Raw genomic sequence first — 26,407 nt, 5'->3', positions numbered from 1 at the left:
AGGTGGGTGGGCAGCTGCCTGCGTGTTCTCCCCACAGCCTCCCTGGGGACAAGAAGAGCAGCCCCTCAGCTGTCGGCACCAAGACGCCTGTCAGCCTGCGGCGCCGACAGGCCGTCCGCGGGAGGAGCACCCCTGTCCTGAAGAAGACCCCCCACAGGGGCCTGCTGCAGATCACCAGGCACCGGCTGTGCCGCCTGCCCACCAGAGAGGGTACGCCGGGGGAGGGACGCTGGGCTGGGGCGGGGCGTGCGGCGGGGCAGGCACGGAGCCTCGCCCCTCTTGGGAGGGAGAGGGCGGTGGCCATGCAGACCTGCGTTGAGGAGGCCTCCCGGTCTGGGCCCCGGCCGCAGATCCGGCCTGGGAGGCGCTGGCTTCCCTTCCCTTCTGTCACCCGGGGCCCTGTGAGCAGCTCAGAGGAGTGGGTCTGCGGCCCTGGCGTGGCCTGGGGAGGCCCCAGCCTCGAGGAGGTGGGGGCTCTGTGGGGACCACCTTGCCCTCCCCGACCATGAGTGATGAGGCCAGGACACGTTGGGGATGCCACCTCCAGGCCGGCTTGTGCCTGGGGCTCTGTGGGGAGGGGTCTGAAGCCCTGGGATGGCACTGGCCGAGGTTGCCAGGGAGAGCTGGGGGCGTGTGCGGGTGGGCGGGCTTTTGGGTGTTGGGGCTGGTGACAGGTGTGAGGTCTGGAGCAGGTGGGCTGTCAGGACATGCGCAGTCGGACTGAGAACTGGTGCTTGTGTGCGCAGTGCTGTGTGGCCCGCGCAGTGCTGAGAGCCTGCAGGGGCTGTGCGGCTGGGCTTGGGGCCCTGGCGAGTGTGGACCTCATCCAGGGTGACAGGTCCAGGGCACTTGCAGGCACCGTGGCTGGGCTGGGTGGGAGGGACGGCTGTGGGGGTCCTTGTGGGGGTCTGTGGTCTGTGGGGGCCACCATCCTGCTTCGTACCAGGCTGGCCTGTTTCCAGGGCCGTGGGCGCCCACGAGTGCCCCCTGAGCCCCACGGGGAGCAGGAGTTTGAGGTTTGAGGTCACCAGCCCCAGCTGCCCAGCCATACACAGCCTTGGCCAGGCACCCTGGCAGCTGGGGGGTGGATGTGATGAGGAAGGGGGTTGTAGCCACAGCAGGGAGGGAGGGTGATTGGCTGCGGAGCCAAGCAGGGAGCTGGACCCACATCCCTGTCCTCAGGGACGTGACGTGCCCTGGGAGTGGCCAGCAGAGGAGCCAGCAGGCAGACGGGGCGGGGGCCTCGCTCTCCCCAGTGGGCAGGGAGTCCTGGGAAGGTGTGTGCAGAGCTGTGTGAGCCACTGGCCTGGATCCTGCTGTGGCCACTTGGGCAGGAGGCCCAGGGACCGCCCCTCCACGAGGTCAGGAGTTACCTTGGACAGCTTCCCAGGTGGGGGCTGGCTCATCCTGGGGAGTCGGTAAGGCTGCCCCAGGCTCCGTCTTGCAAAGACCCTGCCCTGCGGCCTGCCTGCCTGTCCTGAGCCCTGGTGGGCAGAGCTGGCCCTCTGCCTTACAGGCGTCCGTTTTGTGCCTGGGTGCTTGGGGAGCAAGGCCCTCCCTGGGCCCCGGCGGCCTGGGTCTTGCACAGCTCCTCCAGGCGGGTGTGGACCCTGGCTAGAGTGGCTGCCAGCCAGCTGGGCCCCCCTTCTGTGGCTGCCCGGGGCCCTCACCTCCCTGTTTTGCGTCCAGCAGATGGTGAGCCCTGGCTCCGTCCTGTGGGAGGAGTGTCCCAGTTGCCGGGGTGTGTGGGCTCTGCCACCCGGGGCTGCTGTGTTGTGGGAGAGGGAGGGGCTTCCAGGAGCCGCTCCTGCAGCTGCGCCTGTGTCCCCACCGCAGCCCTGCTGTGCGGCATGGCGGCCAGCAGAGGGCGCACTTGCTCCTCTGATCCCCTCGGTGCACTTTTTTTTTTTTTTTTGGTGGTAATTGATTGCCTAATTTCCTCTTTATGTGAAAGAAAGCAGATATCAAGTAATTTGCAGCAATAACCTGCTAATGCTGGGCCAGCATCGAAACTCCCCTGCTCATTTCAAGTGGCAGATAAAACACTAATACATAATTATCCTTGCAAATTGGATTGTTTTAAATAACCAAAAGGCTACGGCCAGGGGAGAGCGATCCCATCTCCCCTGAGTTACTACGGCAGCATAATTGCCGCGCTCAATCAATTTCCCTGGCGTTAGGAATTCCATCACAATCAACATTAAGCTTTACTCATTGTGATGGGCGAGAGCCGGGCCATTTCTCCTCTTTTTCTTAACTGGCAAAATTAATCAGGAAAGGGTTTTAAACATTTACCCGTGTGAAAGAGGTCAGCTCTGCCGCTGTGTTGCTCAGCAGATAGGGGGCTAATAAAAAGAAAATTGAATTACTAATGACCACCAGGAACAGTGTATAAAACCTGCAGTCGCCAGTTCAGGAGGAGGGAGAATCAATTTTCTCGGGACAAGGTGCGCTCATTTTTTATTTTGGCGCATATTATCAGCAGTTTAATTTGCGAGTGCGTAAACAGGAGGAAGCGGAGGGATGCGGGGCTGAGGTGCGAAGTGCCTGGGGTGCTGCTGTACACGATTTATTTGCCACAGCAGATAATCGCTTTAATTGAATTCAAAACTGCATTGTTCAGCACCCATGGCCGCCTGCCCTGGGGACGGAGCGGGTGCCAAAGTCATGGCCTTTCCCTGCCTCTCCCGCCTCCCCCTCCCGAGCTCGGTGGGCTTGTGGCTGGGGACCAGACGGGGGTCCGGGGCGCCCCAGCGGTGTGCTCCTTGCGTTTTCTCCTGGAAGACACTGCTGGGAGCCTGGGCACTGAGTGTCCGCCTAGCGCCGCGGCAGACGGCGTCATCTGTACCCGTCTAAGCAGGCGGACGCGGGGAAGGCACTTGGGCAGAGGCGGGGGAAGCCTTCTGGGGGTCTCATGCTTGGCGTAGGATTTGCCACACGTGCGATTGTGCCAAGTGGTCCATGTGGAGCTCACACCAGGGACGCCACTGCTGCTGGCCTCTTGTGGGTCCAGGGCCAGCTCTGAAGTTCTCCTCCTCCGGCCACAGCCTGGGCCCAGCGCGGGGCTTCGGCCACCATGGGGCAACTGGCTGAATGGCTGCTGTCCCGCTCTTCCAGCTGCCCCCTTGTGCCCTAGTCGGGGCTTCCTCGAGCCCTAGAAGAGCTGCAGTGGGTGGCGATGTGGGGAGACTTCCGTCCTGCTGCCCCCATTCCACCACCTACACCGGGCCTGCAGGAGGCTCCGACGCGGAGGGCTGGGCGGGAGTGAGCAGGGGTCCACCTGTGGCGGACAGGAGGACCCGCTTTGCACAGTGGTCTCATGTGTAGACCGTGAGCTGGCGCCAGACCTGCACCTGCCGGGTTCTCACTTGAGTCAGCTGCCTCTGTCCCAGCCCTGGCTGGACCTGTCCTTGCCCCAGGACACTGGAGGGAGGGCAGGTGTGGGCCACGGGCCCTTGTCTGGCCGGGTATAGCCCCTGTCACCATGTGCGCTGAGAGCTGTCCCCGGTCTCACCCCGGAGCCCCGCCTTCTCTCACCTCCCCAGGCCTCCCTGCCTCCCTGCACTAGCCCCCTGGGACCTGGTGCCTGTTCCCAGAGTCCCAGTCTCCGAGGCAGTGCTCAGGGGGCCCCTTCCATGTGAGTGCTGCCCACCTCCCCGACACCTGCCGCCCTGTGCAGGACCCCACGGCCTGTCGGCCAGCTCTCCTGGTCAAGACGCCTGGGCACGGGGGCCCTCTGGGCACTGGTCCTACCCTCTGGCAGCCCCTGCCAGTTCCTGGGTGGGCTCTGCTGGCTGTGGCAGCAAGCGTGTGTGCACTCCGCTGTCCTATTTTTCCTCCGCGCTTCATGGCTGCCTCCCAAGTTCTTCCCCACCCCCTCCCAGGTCCCTGGTGTCCCCTGTTGGGTGGCAGCGCAGGCCCTGCTGGTGCATGCGGTCCTTTGTCGCCTCGTGCCCAGGCCCGGCTCTGACCATGGCTCTGCACTTGGCTTGTGCTGGGATGTTGAGGGGAGGGTCAGCACGCACACTGACCAGATAGAGCCTAGGCGCCGGGCCTCTTCCTCTCAAGGCTGTCAGCTGTCCACGCTGCCCCTCATGAGGGCATCTGTGGTGGTGCTGGTCAGCCCATGTCCCACCCCTGGGCGTTCCCTCTTTTCTGCCCGATGGCCTGGTGCTGCAGGCCAGGGTCCTGTGCCCTCCTGCACGCGCATGGCCTGGGCTGAGACGCACGCCAGGGCGCTCGATGCAGGGAAGGAGGCTGCCGTGGGTGCGTGGGCTGGTGCCACCTCACCCAACCCGGGCCGGCCAGCGCCGTGCGTCCCGAGGGCCCACAGACGGCCCGGGGCAGACGCTGTCGTCAGGCCCAGCTGGCCTCGGTGGGAGGTGAGGTTTGCTGGAGCCGCCCTGCTGGAGGTCAGCGTGCCGCCACGTGAGGCAGTGTGTGCTTGCAAGGGCAAAGGGAGCAGAGCGGTGCTGGCCCCGGGGGGCGGGATGGTCAGCAGGGGCTTGCCTGTCCCGCCCTGGGCTGCAGCCCTGCAGGGCCAGTTTGTAGGACCTCTGAGCTCCCAGGTCTGCTCTGGGCGGCCGGCTTGCTGTCCTGGCCGTGCCGACCTGGTCCTGGGGGCACCCCCGGAAGCTGGTGTGTCGGGACGGCCCCAGCTGGTGCTGCCGTGGGGGCAGGGGCCCTGGGTTCCCCAGCCGGGGCAGTGTGTGCGGGTCCCTTTGTTGGGTGAGTCGCTGTGCTCCTGGCCATGAGTGGCACAGGCTCCTTCCCACCACATGCCCTGGGAGACTGGTCGAGGGCAGCGCCCTCGTCCCCTGAGCCACAGGATCCCTCTCACCCTGGTGGTCTCGCTCAGGAGTCTGGCCTGGCAGTGGGTGCTGGGACACGGGCTGTGTGAGTTCGTGTGGTCTGCTACATGCCCCAGGCTGCAACGGTGGGGACGTGCCGCCGAACGGTCAGGGGCTTCCTGGGCACAGTGCCAGGCCAGCCCCACGTCCCACCCTGTAGGCCACATTGGGAGTCTGCGCCCAGGCGGGACCAGCAGGCCTGAGGCCAGCGCGGGGAACTGGCCTGACGCAGCGTCCCTGCCGCCTCCTGGTGGCTCTCCTCACCGCTCCTGGGTTTCACACCTGGGTGTGGGAGCGAGGCGGCAGCGCCCGGAGAAGCTGTGATCCTGGGTGCTGGGCAGCTCCACCTCTGGAGGGGAGGTGTGGCCTCCAGGGGCCCAGTACAGTGGCCCCTTCTCTGCTGGGGGCCAGCCTGCGGCTGAACCCCTCATGCAGGCGCCCGGGGGTCCTGGCGCTGCTGGGCGGCACTCCCTCCACTCTGCCTCCCCCGCCCCCACAGCCGGGGCAGGCTGGGTGTGCTGGAGCTCCGGGGGTGTGCACTTGCTCTGGGGACCTGTGCTGCTCCCCCGGCATCCGTGGCGTGCGGTGGGGCTGTGACAGGGAGGAAGCCCCGTCCCAGCCTGTAGCTGTCCCTGGGCGCCTGATCTTCCTGCCCTGGGCCTCCCTTGCTGACCCAGCATCCAGCGCACTCCTGCCTGGTGCTGGGTGTGTGGCCGATGGCCGGCACAGCAAGGCCCCAGCCACACTGAGATGATTCTTGCTGGGAGACGTGGGCTGTCTCCAGGAGACCAGGGAGAGTCCAGCTGTGGACAGGGCTTCCTGAGGCTGGACCTGGACCTGGGGGGTTCTGCACTGAGTGCAGGGACCTGGATCCCAGGTGGGGCCATGGCTATCCCCGCCCCCCAGCTGGACACAGGTGCCCCTCCCCATGGGTGCTGACCTGGATGCTGGGCCCCAGGGCCCCAGGGAGGGAGGAGCCAGTCCAGATGGCCGTGAAGCGGCTTCTCCAGACCCATGCTCGGTTGCTCGGTGCGTTTCACCGAGGAGGCACAGAGTTGGGAAAGTCGGCGCAGTCGGCCCCGCACTGGCAGGCAGGCCATCTGGCCCTGGAGCCTGCCTCCCTCCTCGTGGCCCTGCCGAGGAGGCCCCCACCCTTCCTGCCCTTGGACCCTGGGCTCAAGTGGAGCCCTGCGGCCGGACTCTCTGAGTGGGGACTTGACCCCTGCTCTCGGGCCAGCTGCAGGCAGAGACCGCTGAAGGGGGTCAGGTCCAGTCCCCCGTGGTGGCAGGCCCAGGAGCTGGGTGCCAAGTGAAACCCAGGAGGGCAAGGAGGCGGGCTAAGAGCAGTCTCCTGGAAGGCGGTGCAGAGGCCCGGCTGCCCACAGCCCACCCTCCTGCCCCCTGGTGGGAATTTGGTGGCGCCGGGCAGCCCTGGCTGCCACAGCTGCCACGGAGGTGTGCTCCTTGGAGGAATGCCCGGCTGCTGGCCCATCCCCGAGCTGTGCCAGGGCCCAGCGTCTGAGCATTTGCTGGGGCAGCTGCAGACCTGTGCTGGGGGCCTGGAGAAGCCCTTCCTGGCTGCGGGGGGCGGGGGCTGTGAGCTGTGAGCTCTACCCCGCGGGTCCTCAGCCCCCCACTTGTGCCAGGCTCTGCTCTCACTGCTGTCTTGCTCGGGTGGCCTTTGGAGCTGGGGTCCGTGTGCCCTGCCTGGGCCTGGCAGCCAGGCTGGGCGGTTCTGACTGACCCCTGAGCAGCTCCCAGCTTGGACGTTCTGTGTGGCCCAGGAGGAGCAGGGGCCAGGCGGCCTGGCTCAGGGCCCCCAGCCTGTTGACTTCCCAGGGGCTCCCAGGGCCTTTCCCCTGGGGCTCCTGGGGCCAGCGATGGCAGCCCCACTGTTGGTCTCTGGGACGTGACCCCCATGGGGGGGTGTGGGGTGCCAGACCTGGGAAGGTGTGCTGTGGACAGGCCTGGCACTGCGGGCAGAGTTCTCTCGTGCCGAGGGCAGCTGAGGGAAGTTCAGGCCAGCTGGGCCTCCTCCTGCCCTGGGCTGTGGTGGAAGGGGTGCGGTGGTCCCCTCAGAATCGCACTGCAGGCCCCAGGCAGGCAGGTCTTGGGCTGGCTCTCGGAGCTGTGTGGGCGTGGGGCTGGGCCGCACTCTGGCCCTGCTGTGGCACTCAGAGCCCGAGTGTGTCTGAGGGCGGTGTGGCAGCCAGAGAGCCAGGCCCACCTTGCCGCCCTGCCGCCCTGCCGTGTGCTGACGTGGGCCTGGGCCAGAGGTGACGAGGGGCACCCGCGTCGCGGTCTCCAGGGCAGGCAGTGCTTTTAACGGGGAGCGTTCGCGTGGCTGGGGCCGCCGTGTGGTCTGGCTCTGGCCACTTTGCCCAGTGCCGCCCTGCACGGCCACCCCATAGCCATGCTGTGTCTGTGCCTGTGCTCTGGACTCCAGCCTCTGGCCTCTGCCGAGGCTTCTTGAGGGCGCAGCTCGTGGGCAGCCTCCGTCAGTCTGTGCGTCTGCCTTGGCGCGACCGCAGTGGCTGCTGAAGTCGCTTATGGAGCGGGGAGTCTGGCTTTTTTTTTGTTTTTGTTTTTTTTTTTTTGTTTGTTTTGTTTTTTGTTTTTAAAGACTTATTTATTGTTTGAAAGGCAGAGTTACAGAGACAGAGAGGGAGAGAGAGGTCTTCCATCCACTGGTTCACTCTCCAAATGGCCGCAGTGGCCAGAGCTTAGCCAATCTGAAGCCAGCAGCCAGGAGCTTCTTCCGGGTCTCCCACGTAGGTACAGGGGCCCAAGCACGTGGGCCATCTTCCACTGCTTAGCAGGGAACTGGATCAGAAGTGGAGCCTCCGGGACACGAACTGGTGCCCGTGTGGTGCTGTGTTTCAGGCACCTAGCCCCTGAAGTTGTCTTTTAAGGAAATAGTTAGGGTGGTCATTGGCCTGGTGGTTAGGATAGGGAAAGATGCCTGCCTTCCATGTGGGAGTGCCTGGGGCATGCCTGGCTCCTACCATCAGCGTCCTGCTGCTGCAAACCCCGGGAGGCCGTGGTGATGGCTCAGCGGTCCGTCCCTGCCTTGTAGGTGAGACGCTTGGGTTGAGTTCCTTGCTCCCAGCTTCGTCTTGCCCTGGGGCTGTTGGAGTGACCCAGCGGCTGGGCAATCTGTCTCTACCACTCAAGTAAGTAAATCAATAAAACAGTGTTGAAAAATTAGTCTTTTTACATTTAGTGTAGTAATGAACATATCTGGATTGAGTTTACCATCTTCCCATGTGCTTTCCCTCTGTTCTATCTTCTTCACATTTCTGTTCTTTTATTTATTTGAATGGCAGAGTGGGGGCCAGCACTGTGACAGTGCCAGCATCCCATATGGGCGTTGGTTCAAGTCCCGGCTGCTCCACTTCCAATCCAGCTCTTTGCTAATGCACCTGGGAAAGCAGGGAAGATGGCCCAAGTCTTTGGGCCCCTGCACTCACGTGGGAGACCCGAAAGAAGCTCCTGGCTTCAGATCAGCTCAGCTCCGGCTGTTGCGGCCATCTGGGGAGTGAACCAGCAGATGGAAGACCTCTCTCTTTCTCTCTCTCTCTGCCTCTCTGTAGCTCTGCCTTTCAAATGAATAAATAAATCTTTAAAAAAAAAAAAAAGGCAAGTGACAGAGAAAGAGGAAGGGGGAGAGAGAGAGAAATCTTGCATCCTCCGGTTCACTCCCCAGATGGCTGCAGTGATCAGGGCTGGGCCAGGCTGAAGCCAGGAGCCAGGAACTCCTGTACTTGGGCCATCCTCTGCTGCTTTCCCCGGGCACATTAGCAGGGAGCTGGATCAGAAGTGGAGCAGCGGGACTGGAGCCAGTGCTCATACCGCATGCTGGGATGCTGGCGCCATTAACTGGTGCACTGTAACACTGGCTCCTTTCCCTTGTCTTTTTTTTTTTTTTTTTTTTTAAGATTAGATTTATTTGTTTATTTGAAAGTCAGAGTTACACAGAGAGAGGAGAGGCAGAGAGAGGTCTTCCATCTGCTGGCTTACTCCCCAACAGGCCGCAATGGCCAGAGCTGTGCTGATCAGGAGCCAGGAGCATCTTCCCAGTCTTCCACGTGGGTACAGGAGCCCAAGGACTTGGGCCGTCTTCTGCTGCTTTCCCAGGCTACAGCAGAGAGCTGGATCAGAAGTGGAGCAGCCAGGACCTGAACCGGCGCCCATATGGGATGCCGGCATTGCAGCTGGCAGCTTTACTGCTACGCCACTGCACCGGCACCTGAATGAGCTTTGTGTGTATGTATGTGTGTGTTAAAAAGATTGCTTGAAAGGGAGAGTGGGCCGGCGCCGCGGCTCAGTTGGCTAATCCTCCGCCTTGTGGCGCCGGCACACCGGGTTCTAGTCCCGGTCGGGGTACCGGATTCTGTCCCGGTTGCTCCTCTTCCAGTCCAGCTCTCTGCTGTGGCCCGGGAGTGCAGTGGAGGATGGCCCAAGTGCTTGGGTCCTGCACCCATGGGAGACCAGGAGAAGCACCTGGCTCCTGCCATCGGATCAGCGCGGTGCGCCGGCCGCAGTGCAGCGGCCATTGGAGGGTGAACCAACGGCAAAGGAAGACCTTTCTCTCTGTCTGTCTCTCTCACTGTCCACTCTGCCTGTTTAAAAAAAAAGGGGGCGGGGAGTGACAGAGAGAGGGAGAGACAGAGAGAAGGAGATATTCCATCCACTGGTTCAGTCCCCGCGTGTCCACAACAGCTGGGGCCCGGACCAGGTTGTAGCCAGGAGTCAGGAACTAGACCCAGGTCTCCCGCGTGGGAGGCAGGGCGCAGTACTTGGGCCATCACCTCCTGCCTCCCAGGTATGTAACAGGGAGCTGGGTTGGAGTTGTGGCGGGGTCTGGGCACAGCCAGGCACTCTGCCACCTGTCCCTGCAGTCTCGTCTTTTAACCCCTTGGGCTCATCGGTAGTTAGTTATTTTTTTTCAAGTTGGCGTAATTACCTGGATCCCTATCCATTCCATTGTCTGGTTCCACATGGGTGTCAGGGACGCAACCACTTGAGCCATCCCAGGGTGCGTATTAGCAGGTGGCTCATGGGAAGCCGAGGCGCCGGGACGCGACCCAGGAGCTCCGACTGGGGATGCGGCAGCCTAAGCACGTGCTGAACGCCTGCTCTTTCTTCCTCGTGGTCTCTGGTCCGCTTGTCTGTTGGGTGGTAGAGACTGCAGATGGACACTTTGCAGAAGGCCAGACAGGACAGAGCCTGAAGGGTCAGGGCCGCTGTGGGCCGTGTGTCCAGGGTGGCCTTCCCAGAGAGAGGCTCTGTGCTGGGCAGGCTAAGCCAGCCTGCAGCCCCAGGTCCCAGGCCCCCTGCCCACCCCCAGTGCCTGGTGGGCTGGCCCAGTGGGGCGTGCATGCTGGAGAGCTGGGGGTGGGAGCCTCTCCCCCCGCCCCATAGCTGGTGGCCCACTCCCCCACCTGCAGGGTCAGAGTGCAGGGTCCTGGTGACCTGTGTGTACAGGACAGATCCTGTGGCCCCCGAGCTTTCTGGGTGAGTGGTGGGAGGGCTGCTCGGTTGTCCAGGCACTTTGGGCTGCTGTGGGCCTTGTGGACGGTCAGTGCCTCCTGCGGCTTCTCCTCACTCCAGCTTGAGGCCAGGGGAGAGGCCTCAGGCAGCCATGCCTGGTCAGGATGCAGATCCTGCTGTAGCCATGCTGGGCTGAGGGCGGTGGGGGCTGCGTGAGGCGCTTCTCCTGGGGCAGGGCTGCTGTGTGGGCTTGAGTGACAGTGGGTGACAGGCCTCAGGTGTAGCCAGCAGACCCCTCAGCGACACTGAGGGAGGCCCTGGACTTCAGGGTCAGAGCATGCTGCTTGGGGTGCCTCTCTTGCTGGGAGTGTGGAGGGGGCTGTGCAGGTGCCAAGCCTGGCTAGGGATGGTAGGGTGCTGACCCATGGTGGGCAGGGGTGGACACAGGCTGCTCACTGCTGCTCTCACAGGCCAGGGTGGCCAGTGCTGCCTGGTCGTGTGGGCCACTGCCAGCAGGAGACCTGGCCGGGCGTGCCTCTGCACCTGAGGCCCCTCCCCGGAGCCTGCTGTCTGGGGCTGTGCACGCCCCCGTGGGGCCCCAGGGCCATGCCCTCTTGGCTGGCTCTCCTCACTGCCCATTGCAGTCCACTGGGAGCATGTTGACATGGATGGCAACCCCTGAGGAGGCGCCTACTTGGCTCTGAGCTGAGACCCTCCCCTTCTCTGGCTTTTGGGCCCCTCGTGTGGCTCTGCCTAGGGAGAGATGTGAGGAAAGGGCTGGGTTATGTGTCTTTTAGCTGCCAGAGCTTCTCAACAGGTCACAGGAGCCCTGGGGGTGGGGGGCCTGTGGTCTGCTGTGGTCTGCTGTAGTCCCGCTGTGGTCCGCTGTGGTCCCCCTGTGGTCTGCTGTGGTCCCGCTGTGGTCCCCCTGTGGTCCTGCTGTGGTCTGCGGTGGTCCCGCTGTGGTCTGCGGTGGTCCCGCTATGGTCCCCCTGTGGTCTGCTGTGGTCCTGCTGTAGTCCTGCTGTGGTCTGCTGTGGTCTGCTGTGGTCCCGCTGTGGTCTGCTGTGGTCCCGCTGTGGTCCCCCTGTGGTCTGCTGTGGTCCCGCTGGGTCCCCCTGTGGTCTGCTGTGGTCTGTTGTGATCCCGCTGTGGTCCCACTCCTTCCAGCTGTGGTCTTGCCCTGGTGAGCCCAGGGACTCGATTGCTGCTGGCAGCAGGCAGGGCCCTGCTTGGAGGGACCTGTGGGCCCCAGAGGGCCAGGGAAGCCGCGGCCATGGCTGGGTCCCGCTGCCACTTTCTGGGCGTCCGCTGCATGACCTGGCGCATCTCAGCGTGCAGGCCTTGCGAGCTGGAGAGCGAGTGTCAGTGCCCAGGACAGATGGGACTTCCAAAGATCACAGCCGGGTACAGTGGCTGTGAATTCGGCTGTTCCTGGTCATTGGGTGGCTGGTTGTTGGTTTGCTGGAGTGTCTGCAGGTGTGGCAGGAAGGCGCACTGGCCTTGGAGAGGAGCCTGGGCCCCGCCTGTGCCACCGCTCTGGGCGTCCAGCTCCGGAAGGCTGGCCGGTCTCGTCCCAGGCCACAGCCTCCAGTGCAGGGGAGACAGATCTCCCCCTTTGTCCTTGTGTCACCCTTGCCCTGCCCCCTCACGGCTGTTGAGGTGGGGGCCAGACATGGGGCCCTGTGACCAGCTGGACTGGCGGGTGTGTCCAGTGCGATGGCCTTAGCTGTCCTGCTGCTGTCTGTGGCCTGGCGCCCAGCAGAGAGGGGCACTCGCAGGGGCTCTGGGAGTCAGGAGTGGCCCAGCCCGGGCGGCTCCCAGTGACTGCTGCAGTCCCAGCCTGGCCTTGGGCTGCAGAGCTGTGTGCGGAGCAGCTGTGCCGAGGGGAGGGCTCCCGAGCCCAGCTGGGCCTGGCTCACTGCAGGACACGCGGGGAGGGCCAGGGGCCGCAGGCGTCTGAGGGGTGTGGCTCGTGCTTCCCATGGTTGCCTCCCTGCCTGTTAGAGCCAGCCAGCTCGGGGGACTGCCCGAGAGAGCTGGGTCGCCTGCTGCGCCCAGACATCAGCCTGGAGCAGACCTGAGCCCGGGCTCCCGTGCAAGGCCGGCTGTGTCTAGGAGAGGGTTCTAGTCCAGGCAGGTTCTCCCGGGGAGGCCCCTGTGTGCTCGGCCCTGTGGGCCCTTAGCGCTGGCCGGCTCTCGTCTGCTGTCATTCTATGGGGCTCGACTCACTCTAAATGATTCCCAGAGCTGCTGTGTTTCCCCTTCACGGTGCACGCCAAGCTGCTGGGATCTGTGCTGGGGTCCGGCCGCCTTCTGGTGCTGCAGCAGCAGCGTGGCGGGTGTGGCGCAGGTGCGGCAGCCTGCAGAGAGCCTGCACTGGGGGCCCGCGGTGTCAGTGGCCAGTTCTCAAGAAAGTGGCTATGGGAATGTCTCCAGTGCCCCGGCTGCTGGCAGCAAAGGGCTTGCTGGAGCAAGGTGGGGGTGCAGACACTGTGGCTCCGCTACTGTGAGATCATGCGGCTGTTGGCAGAGCCTCCGGTGGCCGGCCTCCCCTCATGTCCCCCTGGGAAGTCAGGGGAGGTGTCTCCCCAAACCCTGTGCTCAGGGTTCTTCCCTAGGTTGCCTTCATGTCCGTCTGCCTGCACCCAGAGCGGCCGTGGATGGTTGTGTCAGGTGGGTGGTAGGGCCCGCAGTGGTCCACCTCTGGACAGGACAACAGCTGAGAGACAGCCCCAGGGACAGCCCTGCCCTGAGCCCTGGACTCCGGCTCCAGGGTCTCTGCCAGCACTTCTGAGGCCTTTGGTGCATGTGGTGGCCTAGATTGGGGGCTGCGGAACGATATGAACTGGGATCTTGCCAAAACCAGAGAATGGTGGATTCCATTTTTCTTTAAGTACTCCTTTGAAAGGCAGAGTAAGCAAGCCAGCCAGCAAGCCCTTGTCCCGGATGCCATGACATCTGGGGCTGAAGCTGGGAGCACCATCCCGATCTCCCACATGGGGCGGGGACTCAGCGACAGGAGTCCTCGCTGCCGCCTCCTGGGAGCCAGAGCTGGCTGTGAACCCGGGCACTGGTGTGCGGTGTGCGCTTGCTAACCGGCGCCTCAGCTGCGAGTCCGTGCGGTCTGTGGGTGCTGGTTTCATGAGCTCAGCATGGCCCGCATGGCCTAAGGGTGGCCCCTCCAGCGGCGGTGCTGATGCCTGCAGAGACTTGCAGAGACTTGATCAGTTCTGGGATAAGTGTAGATCCTGAGGGAAGGCCGGGCCAGGCAACCCTCTCCCGCCTCACCCCTGCAGAGGCCTCTGCTGGAGAAGCCCCCGAGGCAGCTCCCGTCTTGCAGCAGCCGTGAGAGCACCCTTGCCTGTGCTGCACCTGTGCCCTCCTGGGGAGGCGTTCTGGACCGCTCAGAGCCAGCGTGAGGGTGGCGGCAGCAGGTGCAGGAGGGTGCCAGGCAGTGACCCACCACCTGCAGGGGCATGCGGCCTGCCTGCTTCCCCAGGAGGGTGGTGCTGGGGGTGTGTGTGTGGCTCATTCCTGGGCCCAGTGATGAAGCAGGAAGGGGGCTCGTATGGTGCTGCCACAGCCTGAGCTCCCTGCCCTTGGCCAGTCCCTCACTTGGCCCACTGGGAGCTCCTGGGAGGGTGGACATGGAGCCGGGGCCAGAACCCTAGGTGCTGTTGCTGGTCCCAGGGGCCGCAGGGGCTCCCGCTGGGCAGAAGGTGAGCTCTGTCCCTCCGAGCCTGGTGTTGGTGCACTCAGGAGCCTTGTGACCTCTGGCCACACCTCTCTCTGCCTCGGCTTCCCTGTCAAGAAACGGCGGCCGCAGCCACAGCTGGTCGTTAGGAGGCATGATTTGGTGCCGCAGTGAGCACATTCGCGCTCGCCTGCTGCCTCTGGGCTGGGAAGGGCAGCTGAGTGTATTGTGGCCAGGCCCTGCCTGCTCGCACCTCTCCCCTCCCCGGCCAGCTCTTCACAGGGGAGAACCCCGCTGCTCTCCCCCTCCCCCTCTGGGTGCTGCGGTGGCCCCGCAGGACTCTTGGCTCACTGTTACTGGGGGGACGTGAGGCAGGTGTTGCTGGTTGCGGGTGGCTTTCCATGTCGGGTCTGGGGACTCAGTGTGTAGCCGGGGGATTCCTGGCCCTGTGCCTGGGGTCTCTGTGCCGTCTGCTTGCTTCTTTCCTCGCACATGTGTACACGCCACAGCAAGCACGGTAGTGCCTCCTGGGAGCGGGGGCTAGAATGTTCCTGACGTGTGGCTCCACACCCCCATCCCCAGCCCATGTGGGCCCTTCTCTAGTCTGTCCACAGCTCCGGCTGAGTCGCTTCTGGCCTGACCCCACTGGGTTGCCCTAGGGACCCAGTGGCAGCTCTGGGGACTCCCCCCACCCCGTGGCCTGCTCACTGCTCTGCAGCTCCGCCCCTCGGGCTGCCAGCACAGCTGGGGAGGCCTGGAGGGAGACTGGCACGCGGGGTCTGGGATGAGGTGACTTCCAGGCCCCTGCAGGGCCCCCGCCGTGCCTGTGATGGGCAAGCGTGCAGGGGCTCGAGGGCAGCCGGGCTCAGTGAGCAGGAAGCTCCTGCCCCAGGCCATGTCCTCTGGGGACCGACATGTGAAAGTCAGGATTAGCTCACAGCCTCAGCTGGGGCGGGGGAGCTCTGTGGGCCTGCTGCGGGGTACTGGTCAGATCTGCGCCTCCCTGGGGTACGCTGTGGTTAGTTGGGCTTCCCAGTGGAACCCCCTGGCGGCTCAAGCAGTTCAGGTTCCTGGGTTCCCACCAGAGGTGCAGCCTGGACTCCGCGCGGCGCTGCCTGCTGCCCGGAACGGCCACTTTCTGAGACCCAGGAGGGAGGGCCCGGGAGCCCTGCCTGTGCCGACCCTGGCAGGCCCTGTTTTTGAGGTTGTCCTGCCTGCCAGTGTTGGGGGCCTGGCTGGCTCATGCCCACCGGTGTTCAGGTCGGGCAAGGGGGTGGCCAGGCCTGGGGACACAAGTTAGGAGTGTGTCCCTGAGGGGAGCAGGGAGCTGAGGGTGAGGGTGTGTGGTCAGGTGGGCCGAGACCTTGCTGTGGAGTGCTGGGGGGCCCTGTCCTCCCCCAAGGGCTCGACTGAGGTTTTAGGACAGAGGCTGCGGTGGGGGGGGGGGGCAGGAGACGGGGTGTGGCCCTGCAGGCCAGAGCTGGGAAGCGGGGTGATCACAGTGCCTCTGTCTCAGGTGCTGCTTGGCGTCTGAGGCTGGAGAGGACAGGGAATGCCAGCCTTGGGGTGCAGGGGCCAGGGACTGCCTGTGACCTTGAGCTGGGGGTGGGGTGAGCTTGGGGGACTACCCTCCTCTTTGAAGGGGCGCTGGGAGGGGGTGAGGCGGCCGAGCGCTGTCCTCCCACACCCACTGCCCCTGAGGCCCGTGCTCCCCTTCTGAGGGCAGGCCCCTCACCGCCCACCGTCCTGTCCCCTGTAGGCCCGTACTTCCGCGTGGCTGGGGTGTGCGGGCTGACTTCTCTCCCTCCCTGCTTGGAGGCAGAGCAGTCGTGAGAGGGGAAGGAAGACCCACCCCCAGCCGGTGGCGACTGTCACTGAGCAAACTGCACCCGTCGTCCCCCGCGGGGGTCGGTGTCGCTGTGCGATCGATGCTCGTGTGCGGTAATTACAGGAACTAGCAACTGGCGTTGCTTGAGTGACTTTAAGAAGAGCAGGGTCTCAATCTTCCTCCTAATAGGGCTCTGACAGTCCAAGGCGGCGGCCGCCTCACTGTTGTCATTAAACACTAGGTAGCGCGGAGCAGCAGAGCACACGGATCCCGTGCGGGGGCCTGGCGGCTGACAGCGCCGTTTGTCATCTCTGAGCTGCCTGGACGCCTCAGACGGCGGTGCACACGGCTGCTTAGGGTGACTTACGGCCCTGTCTGCACTGCCGCTGTGATCTGATAATCCGTGAGTGGCTGTCGGGGTGCGGATCCTGTTTCTGATGGTGCTGGGCACCGTCTGCAGGGGGTCGGCCCACCCCGCACGCAGCTGGAAGTGCTGCGAGGCCCCCAGGACGGGCCTGGCTGGGCCCCTCCCAGGGTGCAGTCACGCCCAGCGGCCAGCATGCCTGCAGCCACCCTGTGCAGGACGGCGGGTTTCCCGAGACGCTCATGAGGGTTCAGGTGAGTTGTGCTGACGAGGTATCCTGGCGGGGCCTTCCCAGGCCTGTGGCCTGGCCATCTGTGCTCCGCCTTGCTGAGTGGCGCCCCGCCACCGCTGAGGTGCCTGTTGGCCGGGCCGGCCACGAGTGGCCCCTGGTGGCCTCAGGGTGCAGGTTCAAGGCAGGCGCGGGGACCACACCTTGCTGGGAATCATCAAGTGCAGGAAAAGAGGAGTGATTTATTAGGCTCATAAAAATTCATGCTTGTGATTCCAGTCATCCCACATCTGAAGCTTGTTAGAACTGGGCCTGGCAGCTCCTGCTGCGCCAGCGTAGGGGCAGGGCGCTCCGCAGCCGCCCCCTGCCTCAGCTGCCATTGAGGCTTCTTTGAAAGGCAGACGCGTCCCTGCAGGCCCCAGAGCAGCCCCTTACAGGTGAAGGCAGGCGGCAGGCGGGTGGGGGCTTTGTGCCAGTAATGCAGCTCCGTGTGCCCTGCACCTGCAGGGCACGGGCTGGACTCTGCCAGGTGGCAGGTGCTGGAGGATCGAGTGTGAGGAGGTCCTGGAGCTGGCTCCAGGTGGGCAGTGCGGCTGTGTGCAAGCGCGGTAACAGTTGGGCCCACTCACAGAACGGTGGGCAGGCACAGGAGTAGCGATTACAGGTGGGGGTGCAGGCACAGGTGGAGAGGTACAGGCAGAGTGGCGGGGCAGGCACAGGTGGAGAGGTACAGGCGGACTGTGGGCAGGCACAGGTGGAGAGGTACAGGCAGAGTGGCGGGGCAGGCACAGGTGGAGAGGTACAGGCGGAGTGTGGGGCCGGCACAGGTGGAGAGGTACAGGCGGAGTGTGGAGCAGGCACAGGTGGAGAGGTACAGGCAGAGTGGCGGGGCAGGCACAGGTGGAGAGGTACAGGCAGAGTGTGGGGCCGGCACAGGTGGAGAGGTACAGGCAGAGTGTGGGGCAGGCACAGGTGGAGAGGTACAGGCAGAGTGTGGGGCAGGCACAGGTGGAGAGGTACAGGCAGAGTGTGGGGCCGGCACAGGTGGAAGCGGGCAGGCAGAGTGTGGGGCAGGCACAGGTGGAGAGGTACAGGCGGACTGTGGGGCAGGCACAGGTGGAGAGGTACAGGCGGAGTGGCAGGGCAGGCACAGGTGGAGAGGTACAGGCGGAGTGTGGGGCCGGCACAGGTGGAGAGGTACAGGCGGAGTGTGGAGCAGGCACAGGTGGAGAGGTACAGGCGGAGTGTGGGGCAGGCACAGGTGGAGAGGTACAGGCAGAGTGTGGGGCCGGCACAGGTGGAGAGGTACAGGCAGAGTGGCGGGGCAGGCACAGGTGGAGAGGTACAGGCAGAGTGTGGGGCCGGCACAGGTGGAGAGGTACAGGCAGAGTGTGGGGCAGGCACAGGTGGAGAGGTACAGGCAGAGTGTGGGGCAGGCACAGGTGGAGAGGTACAGGCAGAGTGGCGGGGCAGGCACAGGTGGAGAGGTACAGGCAGAGTGTGGGGCAGGCACAGGTGGAGAGGTACAGGCGGAGTGTGGGGCCGGCACAGGTGGAGAGGTACAGGCAGAGTGTGGGGCAGGCACAGGTGGAGAGGTACAGGCAGAGTGTGGGGCAGGCACAGGTGGAGAGGTACAGGCGGAGTGGCGGGGCAGGCACAGGTGGAGAGGTACAGGCAGAGTGTGGGGCCGGCACAGGTGGAGAGGTACAGGCAGAGTGTGGGGCAGGCACAGATGGAGAGGTACAGGCGGACTGTGGGGCAGGCACAGGTGGAGAGGTACAGGCAGAGTGTGGGGCCGGCACAGGTGGAGAGGTACAGGCAGAGTGTGGGGCAGGCACAGGTGGAGAGGTACAGGCGGAGTGTGGGGCAGGCACAGGTGGAGAGGTACAGGCAGAGTGTGGGGCAGGCACAGGTGGAGAGGTACAGGCAGAGTGTGGGGCAGGCACAGGTGGAGAGGTACAGGCAGAGTGTGGGGCAGGCACAGGTGGAGAGGTACAGGCGGACTGTGGGGCAGGCACAGGTGGAGAGGTACAGGCAGAGTGTGGGGCCGGCACAGGTGGAGAGGTACAGGCGGAGTGTGGGGCAGGCACAGGTGGAGAGGTACAGGCAGAGTGTGGGGCAGGCACAGGTGGAGAGGTACAGGCAGAGTGTGGGGCAGGCACAGGTGGAGAGGTACAGGCAGAGTGTGGGGCAGGCACAGGTGGAGAGGTACAGGCGGAGTGTGGGGCAGGCACAGGTGGAGAGGTACAGGCAGAGTGGCAGGGCAGGCACAGGTGGAGAGGTACAGGCAGAGTGGCAGGGCAGGCACAGGTGGAGAGGTACAGGCAGAGTGGGCAGGCACAGGTGGAGAGGTACAGGCGGAGTGTGGGGCAGGCACAGGTGGAGAGGTACAGGCGGAGTGTGGGGCAGGCACAGGTGGAGAGGTACAGGCGGAGTGTGGGGCAGGCACAGGTGGAGAGGTACAGGCGGAGTGTGGGGCAGGCACAGGTGGAGAGGTACAGGCGGAGTGTGGGGCAGGCACAGGTGGAGAGGTACAGGCGGAGTGTGGGGCAGGCACAGGTGGAGAGGTACAGGCGGAGTGTGGGGCAGGCACAGGTGGAGAGGTACAGGCGGAGTGTGGGGCAGGCACAGGTGGAGAGGTACAGGCGGAGTGTGGGGCAGGCACAGGTGGAGAGGTACAGGCGGAGTGTGGGGCAGGCACAGGTGGAGAGGTACAGGCAGAGTGTGGGGCAGGCACAGGTGGAGAGGTACAGGCAGAGTGTGGGGCAGGCACCGGTGGAGAGGTACAGGCAGAGTGTGGGGCAGGCACAGGTGGAGAGGTACAGGCAGAGTGTGGGGCCGGCACAGGTGGAAGCGGGCAGGCAGAGTGTGGGGCAGGCACAGGTGGAGAGGTACAGGCGGAGTGTGGGGCAGGCACAGGTGGAGAGGTACAGGCAGAGTGTGGGGCAGGCACAGGTGGAGAGGTACAGGCAGAGTGTGGGGCAGGCACAGGTGGAGAGGTACAGGCAGAGTGTGGGGCAGGCACAGGTGGAGAGGTACAGGCAGAGTGTGGGGCCGGCACAGGTGGAGAGGTACAGGCAGAGTGTGGGGCAGGCACAGGTGGAAGCGGGCAGGCAGAGTGTGGGGCAGGCACAGGTGGAGAGGTACAGGCGGAGTGTGGGGCAGGCACAGGTGGAGAGGTACAGGCAGAGTGTGGGGCAGGCACAGGTGGAAGCGGGCAGGCAGAGTGTGGGGCAGGCACAGGTGGAGAGGTACAGGCAGAGTGTGGGGCCGGCACCGGTGGAGGCGGGCAGGCGTGTGTCTACATCTCGGGGGACAGCTGTGCAGTGCCTCCAGCCTTATTTCCCGGCTGGGACTGTGGGCCTTGAGCCCTGCTCTGTGCTTTCTGAGAGACTGTCCCCCTGGTCATCTGGGGCCCTGCCCTCCTGCCTAGGCGTCGGTCGCCTTCTGATTCTTGCCCTAGGGGCTGATGTGCCCTTCAGTCTGTCATGGGACTGGCGCGTGGGTCTTGTGTCAGGGGCACGAGGGGACAGCAGGCTGCCAGAGCCCGGCGAGGCAGCCCATCGTGGATCCTCTCCTCTGCACAGCGGAAGGGCCTGGGAGGCGTGGGCAGGGAGGCTGCGCTTCCCCAGGCGTCTGCTTTGATTACTCCGTCACAGCTGCAGGCCCCTCAGCCGGCTGTGCCGCCTGCGGGGAGTCGGGGTCACGCATGAGCAGCCTGGGCCTCGGTGCTCATCACTGCTAATCAGGGTCCCTGCTGCTGACCCGCCTGACGGCCGTGATGAACACCCCACACGGTGGGCAGGTGCGGCTCAGGCACGCGCTGCCTCCTGTTCTCGGGGTCTGCCCCAGGAGTGCTGTGGGACTGCTGAGTCAGGCAGAGCAGAGCGGTGCCCCAGGGCGCAGGGTCGGCGGGACTGGGGCCAGAGGCCTGCACATCGTGTCTCCCCTAGCCTCCCGGACCTCCGGACTGGCCCACACGGGGAGAGATGCTGCGGCTGCCCAGAGGGGTGGCGCTACGTCCCTGAGGGGCAGAGGCCGGGCTGCTACTGCTGCACACAGGAGCCCAGGGGCTTCAGGGATGTCCCATCGCGCGGCTGTCCTGTGGGCTGGCCCTGAGCTCTGCCAGGGGAGCAGGTGCCTGGTCTCGGAGCCTGGCTGACCTGAGGGGGCAGGGGTGTGGGGTGGAGGGGGTGGCCCTGAGCTGGGGGGCAGGAGTGTGGGGTAAAGGGGGTGGCCCTGAGCTGGGGGCAGGAGTGTGGGGTGGAGGGGGTGGCCCTGAGCTGGGGGGCAGGAGTGTGGGGTGGAGGGGGTGGCCCTGAGCTGGGGGCAGGAGTGTGGGGTGGAGGGGGTGGCCCTGAGCTGGGGGGGCAGGGGTGTGGGGTGGAGGGGTGGCCCTGAGCTGGGGGCAGGAGTGTGGGGTGGAGGGGGTGGCCCTGAGCTGGGGGGGCAGGGGTGTGGGGTGGAGGGGTGGCCCTGAGCTGGGGGGCAGGGGTGTGGGGTGGAGGGGGTGGCCCTGAGCTGGGGGGCAGGGGTGTGGGGTGGAGGGGGTGGCCCTGAGCTGGGGGGGCAGGGGTGTGGGGTGGAGGGGTGGCCCTGAGCTGGGGGGCAGGAGGTGACCGTGTGCGGGTGCAGTGTGTGTGAGCGTACACGTGTGTGTCTGGACATGAGTGGCCCTGCTGTGTAGTGCAGCCACAGGCAGACACAGAGGGGCAGGTGCAGCTGGGGGCTGCAGACGGGAGAAGCCCACCTGAGCCGGGTACGGAGAGGGATGGGCAGCTGGCCTGGACGGACCCTTGTCTGTGTGGGAGGCCAGAGCCCATCCCACTGGCCTGCCTCCAGAGGACACGCGACCCGGGGGCCTGTCCTGTGGAGAACATGTCACCCCTAGAGTCTGCCCCGGCCTTGCTGCCTCCACGGTCTGGTGCACAGCCAGAACTGGGGGTGACAGCCCAGCTCCCAGGGTGGTGGGGGCACAGGTCAGCTCAGATGGGGCTGACTCTTAACCAGGGCCTCGCTGTGCGGTCAGGGGCTGAGCTGAGTTTGGGGCCACCGTGGAGGAGCCATGGCCTCTACCCTGGCGTCGTGATGCTGGGGTCTCTGCTGTGTGGGCGGAGCCCCTGGCTTGGGCAGCACGTTGCCTGCCCCGCCCCTGCCCAGCTGTGGGGCCGCTGGCAGGCAGCTTAGACACGGGTCACGTGTGGATGTGGGGCACGGGCTCTCTGAGATGGGTGCCGCACCTTCTGTTTCAATCTCTGCGGCCGTTTCTCCGAGTGCAGTTCAGCAGTTGCTGGGGCAGAGACTGGCTGCCACGCGCCTGCTCTGGGGAGGAGCCCTGATGGCTGCAGGGTCCCAGGCGGGGTCCTGGTGGGGAGGCCTCCACCTCACCCCCACCTGCCAACTGTCAGCCTCGCAGCCGCGGAGCTGGGGCGCCCCCTTGCTCCTGCCTGCTCCCTGCCCGCCTGGGCCGGGGTCCTCCCAGACCTACCCCCAGCTCTCGTGCCTTTGCCCCTCCGTGCTCTCCTGGCCCACATTGGGAGGGACAGGACAGTGCTGTCACAGGAGGGGCCTTCAGCTGGGTCCTGGGCATGGCAGGTGCTTGCTGCCTTCCTGATGAGCTGAGCGTGCAACACCAGTCAGGCCCCAGCTCCCCGCTCGCTGCCCCTGCTCCCCACTCACTGCCCCTGCTCCCCGCTCGCTGCCCCTGCTCCCCGAGGAGAAACCAGGACGCCTTCACCTGGAGCGCTTCCTGCTTCGGAAGCACTCCCCTTGCTTCTGCAGTCCCCGTGTGTGCCCGTGCATTCCCTCTGTCCCTTGCTTCTGTAGTCCCGCGTGTGTGCCCGTGCATTCCCTCTGTCCCCTTCCGCTGCTGCAGTCCCCGTGTGTGCCCGTGCATTCCCTCTGTCCCCTTCCGCTGCTGCAGTCCTGTGTGTGCCCGTGCATTCCCTCTGTCCCCTTCCGCTGCTGCAGTCCCGCGTGTGCCCGAGCATTCCCTCTGTCCCCTTCCGCTGCTGTAGTCCTGTGTGTGCCCGTGCATTCCCTCTGTCCCCTTCCGCTGCTGCAGTCCCGCGTGTGCCCGAGCATTCCCTCTGTCCCCTTCCGCTGCTGTAGTCCTGTGTGTGCCCGTGCATTCCCTCTGTCCCCTTCCGCTGCTGCAGTCCCCGTGTGTGCCCGTGCATTCCCTCTGTCCGCTTGCTTCTGCAGTCCCGCGTGTGTGCCTGTGCATTCCCTCTGTCCGCTTGCTTCTGCAGTCCCCCGTGTGTGCCCGTGCATTCCCTCTGTCCCCTTGCTTCTGCAGTCCCCCGTGTGTGCCCGTGCATTCCCTCTGTCCCCTTGCTTCTGCAGTCCCGCGTGTGTGCCCGTGCATTCCCTCTGTCCCCTTCCACTGCTGCAGTCCCTCTGCCTGGAACCCTAGCTCTTCCTGCTGCCTCCAAGCCGGGCCCAGTCACTCCTGCAGGGGCACTTCTGTGGTCCTGCCCAGCACTGCTGTTCTAATCCCCCCGTCGCCGGTAGCCTCCTGCATCTGGTGACAGGGGCATGGCCACCTGAGCTCTCAGTGTGGCGGGCATGTGCCGAGGAAGAGGCCTGGCAGTGAGGCAGGAGTCCGGTGGGGTGGTGCCTCCGAGCAGTGCCAGCGGGGTACTCGCTCACCTGGCCCCAGGACCCTGCCTCACCCCGCAGGCTGCTGCTTGCACCGAGCGTCTCTGGTCTCATCTCGCTGATGGAGCATTGTGGGCCTGGAGCCATCCCGTGCGCGTCTTCCTCTCCCTCTGAAGTTCCGTGAAGTCTGAACGCCCCGAGCGGCTCCGCCATCTGGAATGAGGGGGAGGGGAAGCCGGGCCAGGCTCCCCGGCAGTGCCTGGGGCGTGGGAGGCAGGGCGCAGCTGCGCTCTCAGGGGTGCCCTGGGCTGGCTCCGGCTGCGTGCGGGTGAGGGGGGCCGAGGGCCCAGCGCAGCGCAGGGGCGCGCGTCGCTGATGGATGGGCTCGCGGCCCGGCAGATATGACGCCAGCAGCTTTTTTGTAGTTTGTCTTCCATTGCGGCAGTAAAGTTTTTAATTAGGAAAGCTAATGAGATCGATTAGTCATTAGAAGTGACCTCTGGATGGCGGGTGGAGAGGGCTGTGTGTGTGGGCCTGATAACGGGCATGGGCCCACGGCGGCAGTAAAGGCTCCCGGGGCTTGGTCTGGGCGAAGCATGCCACGGGGAATACATCACGCGCAGAAGAAATTATAGCCCGGGAGCCTGTGATGAAGGGAATTAACCAACATCCTATGTAAATAGCATGATTATCTACACAGAGCCTCCAGCCTGGGAGGGGCCGCCGCCCCCACCTGTGTCCCCAGGGCTGGCCACAGCGTGAAGCCCACCCTGTGTCTGTGTGGAAAGGAGACCCGGCAGTGGGTCGTGGGCCGGGGCCCTGTCCCCGGTGTGATGGGAGGCCTGCCCTGGGGGTAGCGCTGGGCATTGATGACAGGCCTGTTAGGAAGGGTCTGCTGGGAGCCTTTGGGGCAGGCGGGTGGCATCCTGCATCCGTCTGCCACTTGGGCCGCCTACATGGCCTGACAGAGGGCCTGGCTTTGAGTCCCGTCTCTGCTGGTGGGCAGCCCGGGAGGCAGCAGATGACGGCTCAAGGATGTGGATCCTTCCATCTACGTGGAGACTCCTGGCTCTGACCAGGCCCAGCCGTGGATTGTGGGCATCTGGGGAGTGAACTAGTGGATGCCGGTCTCTCACTCTGCCTTTCAAATAAATAAAATAATAGAAAAGACTATGCATAGATTTCAGAATTGTTTCGCATTAAAATAATCTTACTTTTTAATTCCATATTTTAAAAAATCTTTACTTAAGAGGCAGAGAGAGAGGGGGACAGAGAGAGTGCTTCCACCTGTGGGTTCCCCGTCCGCAGGCTGCGGTGGCTGGGGCTGTGCTGGGCAACGCCAGGAGCCAGGGCCTCAGCCCGATCTCCAGGGCCTGAGCATTGCTGCTGCCTCCCAGGGCCCGTCTTAGCCGCAGGCCGCGTCAGGAGCTGGAGCCAGGGCTCAGACTCAGGCACTCAGATGCGGGATGTGGAGAAAATTTTTTTAAGATTTATTTTTATTTACCCGAGAGACATAGTGACACAGAGAGACATCCTTCGTCTGCTGGCGCACTCCCAAATGGCCACAACAGCTGGGACTAGGCCAGGCTAGCGCCAGGAGCCGGGAGCCCCACATGGTCTCTTATGTGGGTGCAGGGCCCAAGCACTGGGCCCCCTTCTGTTGCTTTCCCAGACACACTAGCAGGTGCTGGATGGGAAGTGGAGTAGCCGGGACTTGAACCTGTGCCCTGATGTGGGATGCCAGAATCACAGCTGGCAGTTTAGCCCACTGCGCCACAGTGCCGGCCCTGGGGTATGGGCTTCTTCTTCTTCTTCTTCTTCTTCTTCTTCTTCTTTTTTTTTTTTTAAGATTTTATTTATTCATTTGAGAGGTAGAGTTACAGACAGTGAGAGGGAGAGACAGAGAGAAAGGTCTTCCGTTGGTTCACTCCCCAAATGGCCGCAACGGCTGAAACTGCCAGGAGCCAGGAGCTTCCTCCAGGTCTCCCATGTGGGTACAGGGGCCCAAGCACCTGGGCCATCCTCTACTGCCCTCCCGGGCCACAGTAGAGAGCTGGACTGGAAGTGGAGCAGCTGGGACTAGAACCGATGCCCACACGGGATGCTGGCACCGCAGGCAGAAGATTAACCTAGAGCGCCATGGTGCTGGCCCTGATCTGGGCTTCTTGACTGGCCCCTTACCTGTCCCTGATTCTGTTTTCCTGTGAGCTTCTGGAAGCACCTGGTGTTTCCCAGAGGTGACACGCAGGTACCAACAAGTAGAACACCGCGGTTCATGGACCTGACCTGGGCACAGGGGTGTGCTGGAGCTGACGCTCATCCCCAGGCAGGCCTTGCCCCGGGGGCTGCTGCCCTCCCAGGGAGGACCTTTGCAGAACATGGAGTCCAGTTCTGCGGGGGCCGAGGGGGACTGGGGCACCTGGGAGGGAAGGCGGGCCCCCGAGGTCGGGAGAAGGTGACTGTGGGGTGAGGGGGCTCCCTGGTGCTCGGGTGTGCTGGGGAGCAGGGGCCCCCAGTCCCTGCCTTGCTTGGAGGCGCACGGCCCAGGCAGGCCTGGGCTTCTGGCTCCTGGCTCTGCATCGCATGGTGGCAGCCGGTGGGGGGCTGGTGAGCGGGACTTGGTCAGAAGTGGCTGCAGTTGACCACCTGGGTGCCCTGTGGTTGAGGGGGCAGGCCGAGCCCGGCCCCCCACTGCCACGTTCTAGGGTGAGCAGTACCACAGCACAGGCAGGCTCGTCCCGCCCCGGTCTCCCTGAGGGTGCTGTGTAGGCCGGTGCAGCTGCGCAAGAGGCTGGGCCCAGCAGCTCCCCAGGAGGGGCCTGGCTGGGAGGTCGAGGGCTCTAAGAGGGTCTTAGGAACCCGCGTTACTGGTGATATAGGTGGGACAAGATGCCATGGGGGCTGTGGTGCTGGCACGGGGGATAGGGACTCCGTCCAGGGCCAGGAGGTGAGCAGCCAGGAGAGGCGGGCCTCACCCCTGCTGTGTTAGCTTTAATTATCTGGGCGGTCAGAGCTGCATGTTATGAAAGTCGGGCAATTAGATGCATTCCTCGAAGCTACAGAGAAATTGCTGGCTATCAAGTGGAAGGAACTCGGGCAAAACAGATCCTTGCTAATTGCATGAAACATTCAGCCAGGAAAAGCCGTCGTGGCTATCACCCTGCAGAATGTTATGAAAACAGTGATTAAGTACAGACATCCGCCTGGGCAGGCGGTGGGGCATGGGGCCGGAGCTTCCCGGAGTCAGGGCCCAGCCCCACGTGCCTGATGGGGCTCAGGCCTGTGGCACAGCCCAGGCACCCGGGCCTGCAGCTCTCCTGGGCTCGCGCTTCCCCGCATCACCGTG

The 26,407-nt window shown here is 64.4% G+C and overlaps 1 protein-coding gene across 5 annotated transcripts in view; it reads left to right on the top strand.

Moving 5' to 3' along the window:
- ZC3H3 (zinc finger CCCH-type containing 3) overlaps nt 1–26,407 on the top strand; it is a 76,990-nt gene that overhangs the window by 3,053 nt on the left and 47,530 nt on the right. For all 5 annotated transcript variants that reach the window (XR_011389351.1, XM_051841771.2, XM_070075587.1 and 2 more), the window contains exon 3: nt 38–210. Coding sequence is in view for 4 of the 5 variants with exons in the window: in XM_051841771.2 (XP_051697731.1) it covers nt 38–210 (173 nt within the window). In the remaining variant the exon portion in view is untranslated. The remainder of the gene's footprint in view (nt 1–37; nt 211–26,407) is intronic.

The sequence above is a fragment of the Oryctolagus cuniculus genome, chromosome 6 (assembly GCF_964237555.1).
Source record: "Oryctolagus cuniculus chromosome 6, mOryCun1.1, whole genome shotgun sequence".
NCBI lineage: Eukaryota > Metazoa > Chordata > Mammalia > Lagomorpha > Leporidae > Oryctolagus > Oryctolagus cuniculus.
The sequence above is the reverse complement of the archived record's forward strand: the minus strand, read 5'-3'. Positions and strand labels throughout refer to the sequence as shown.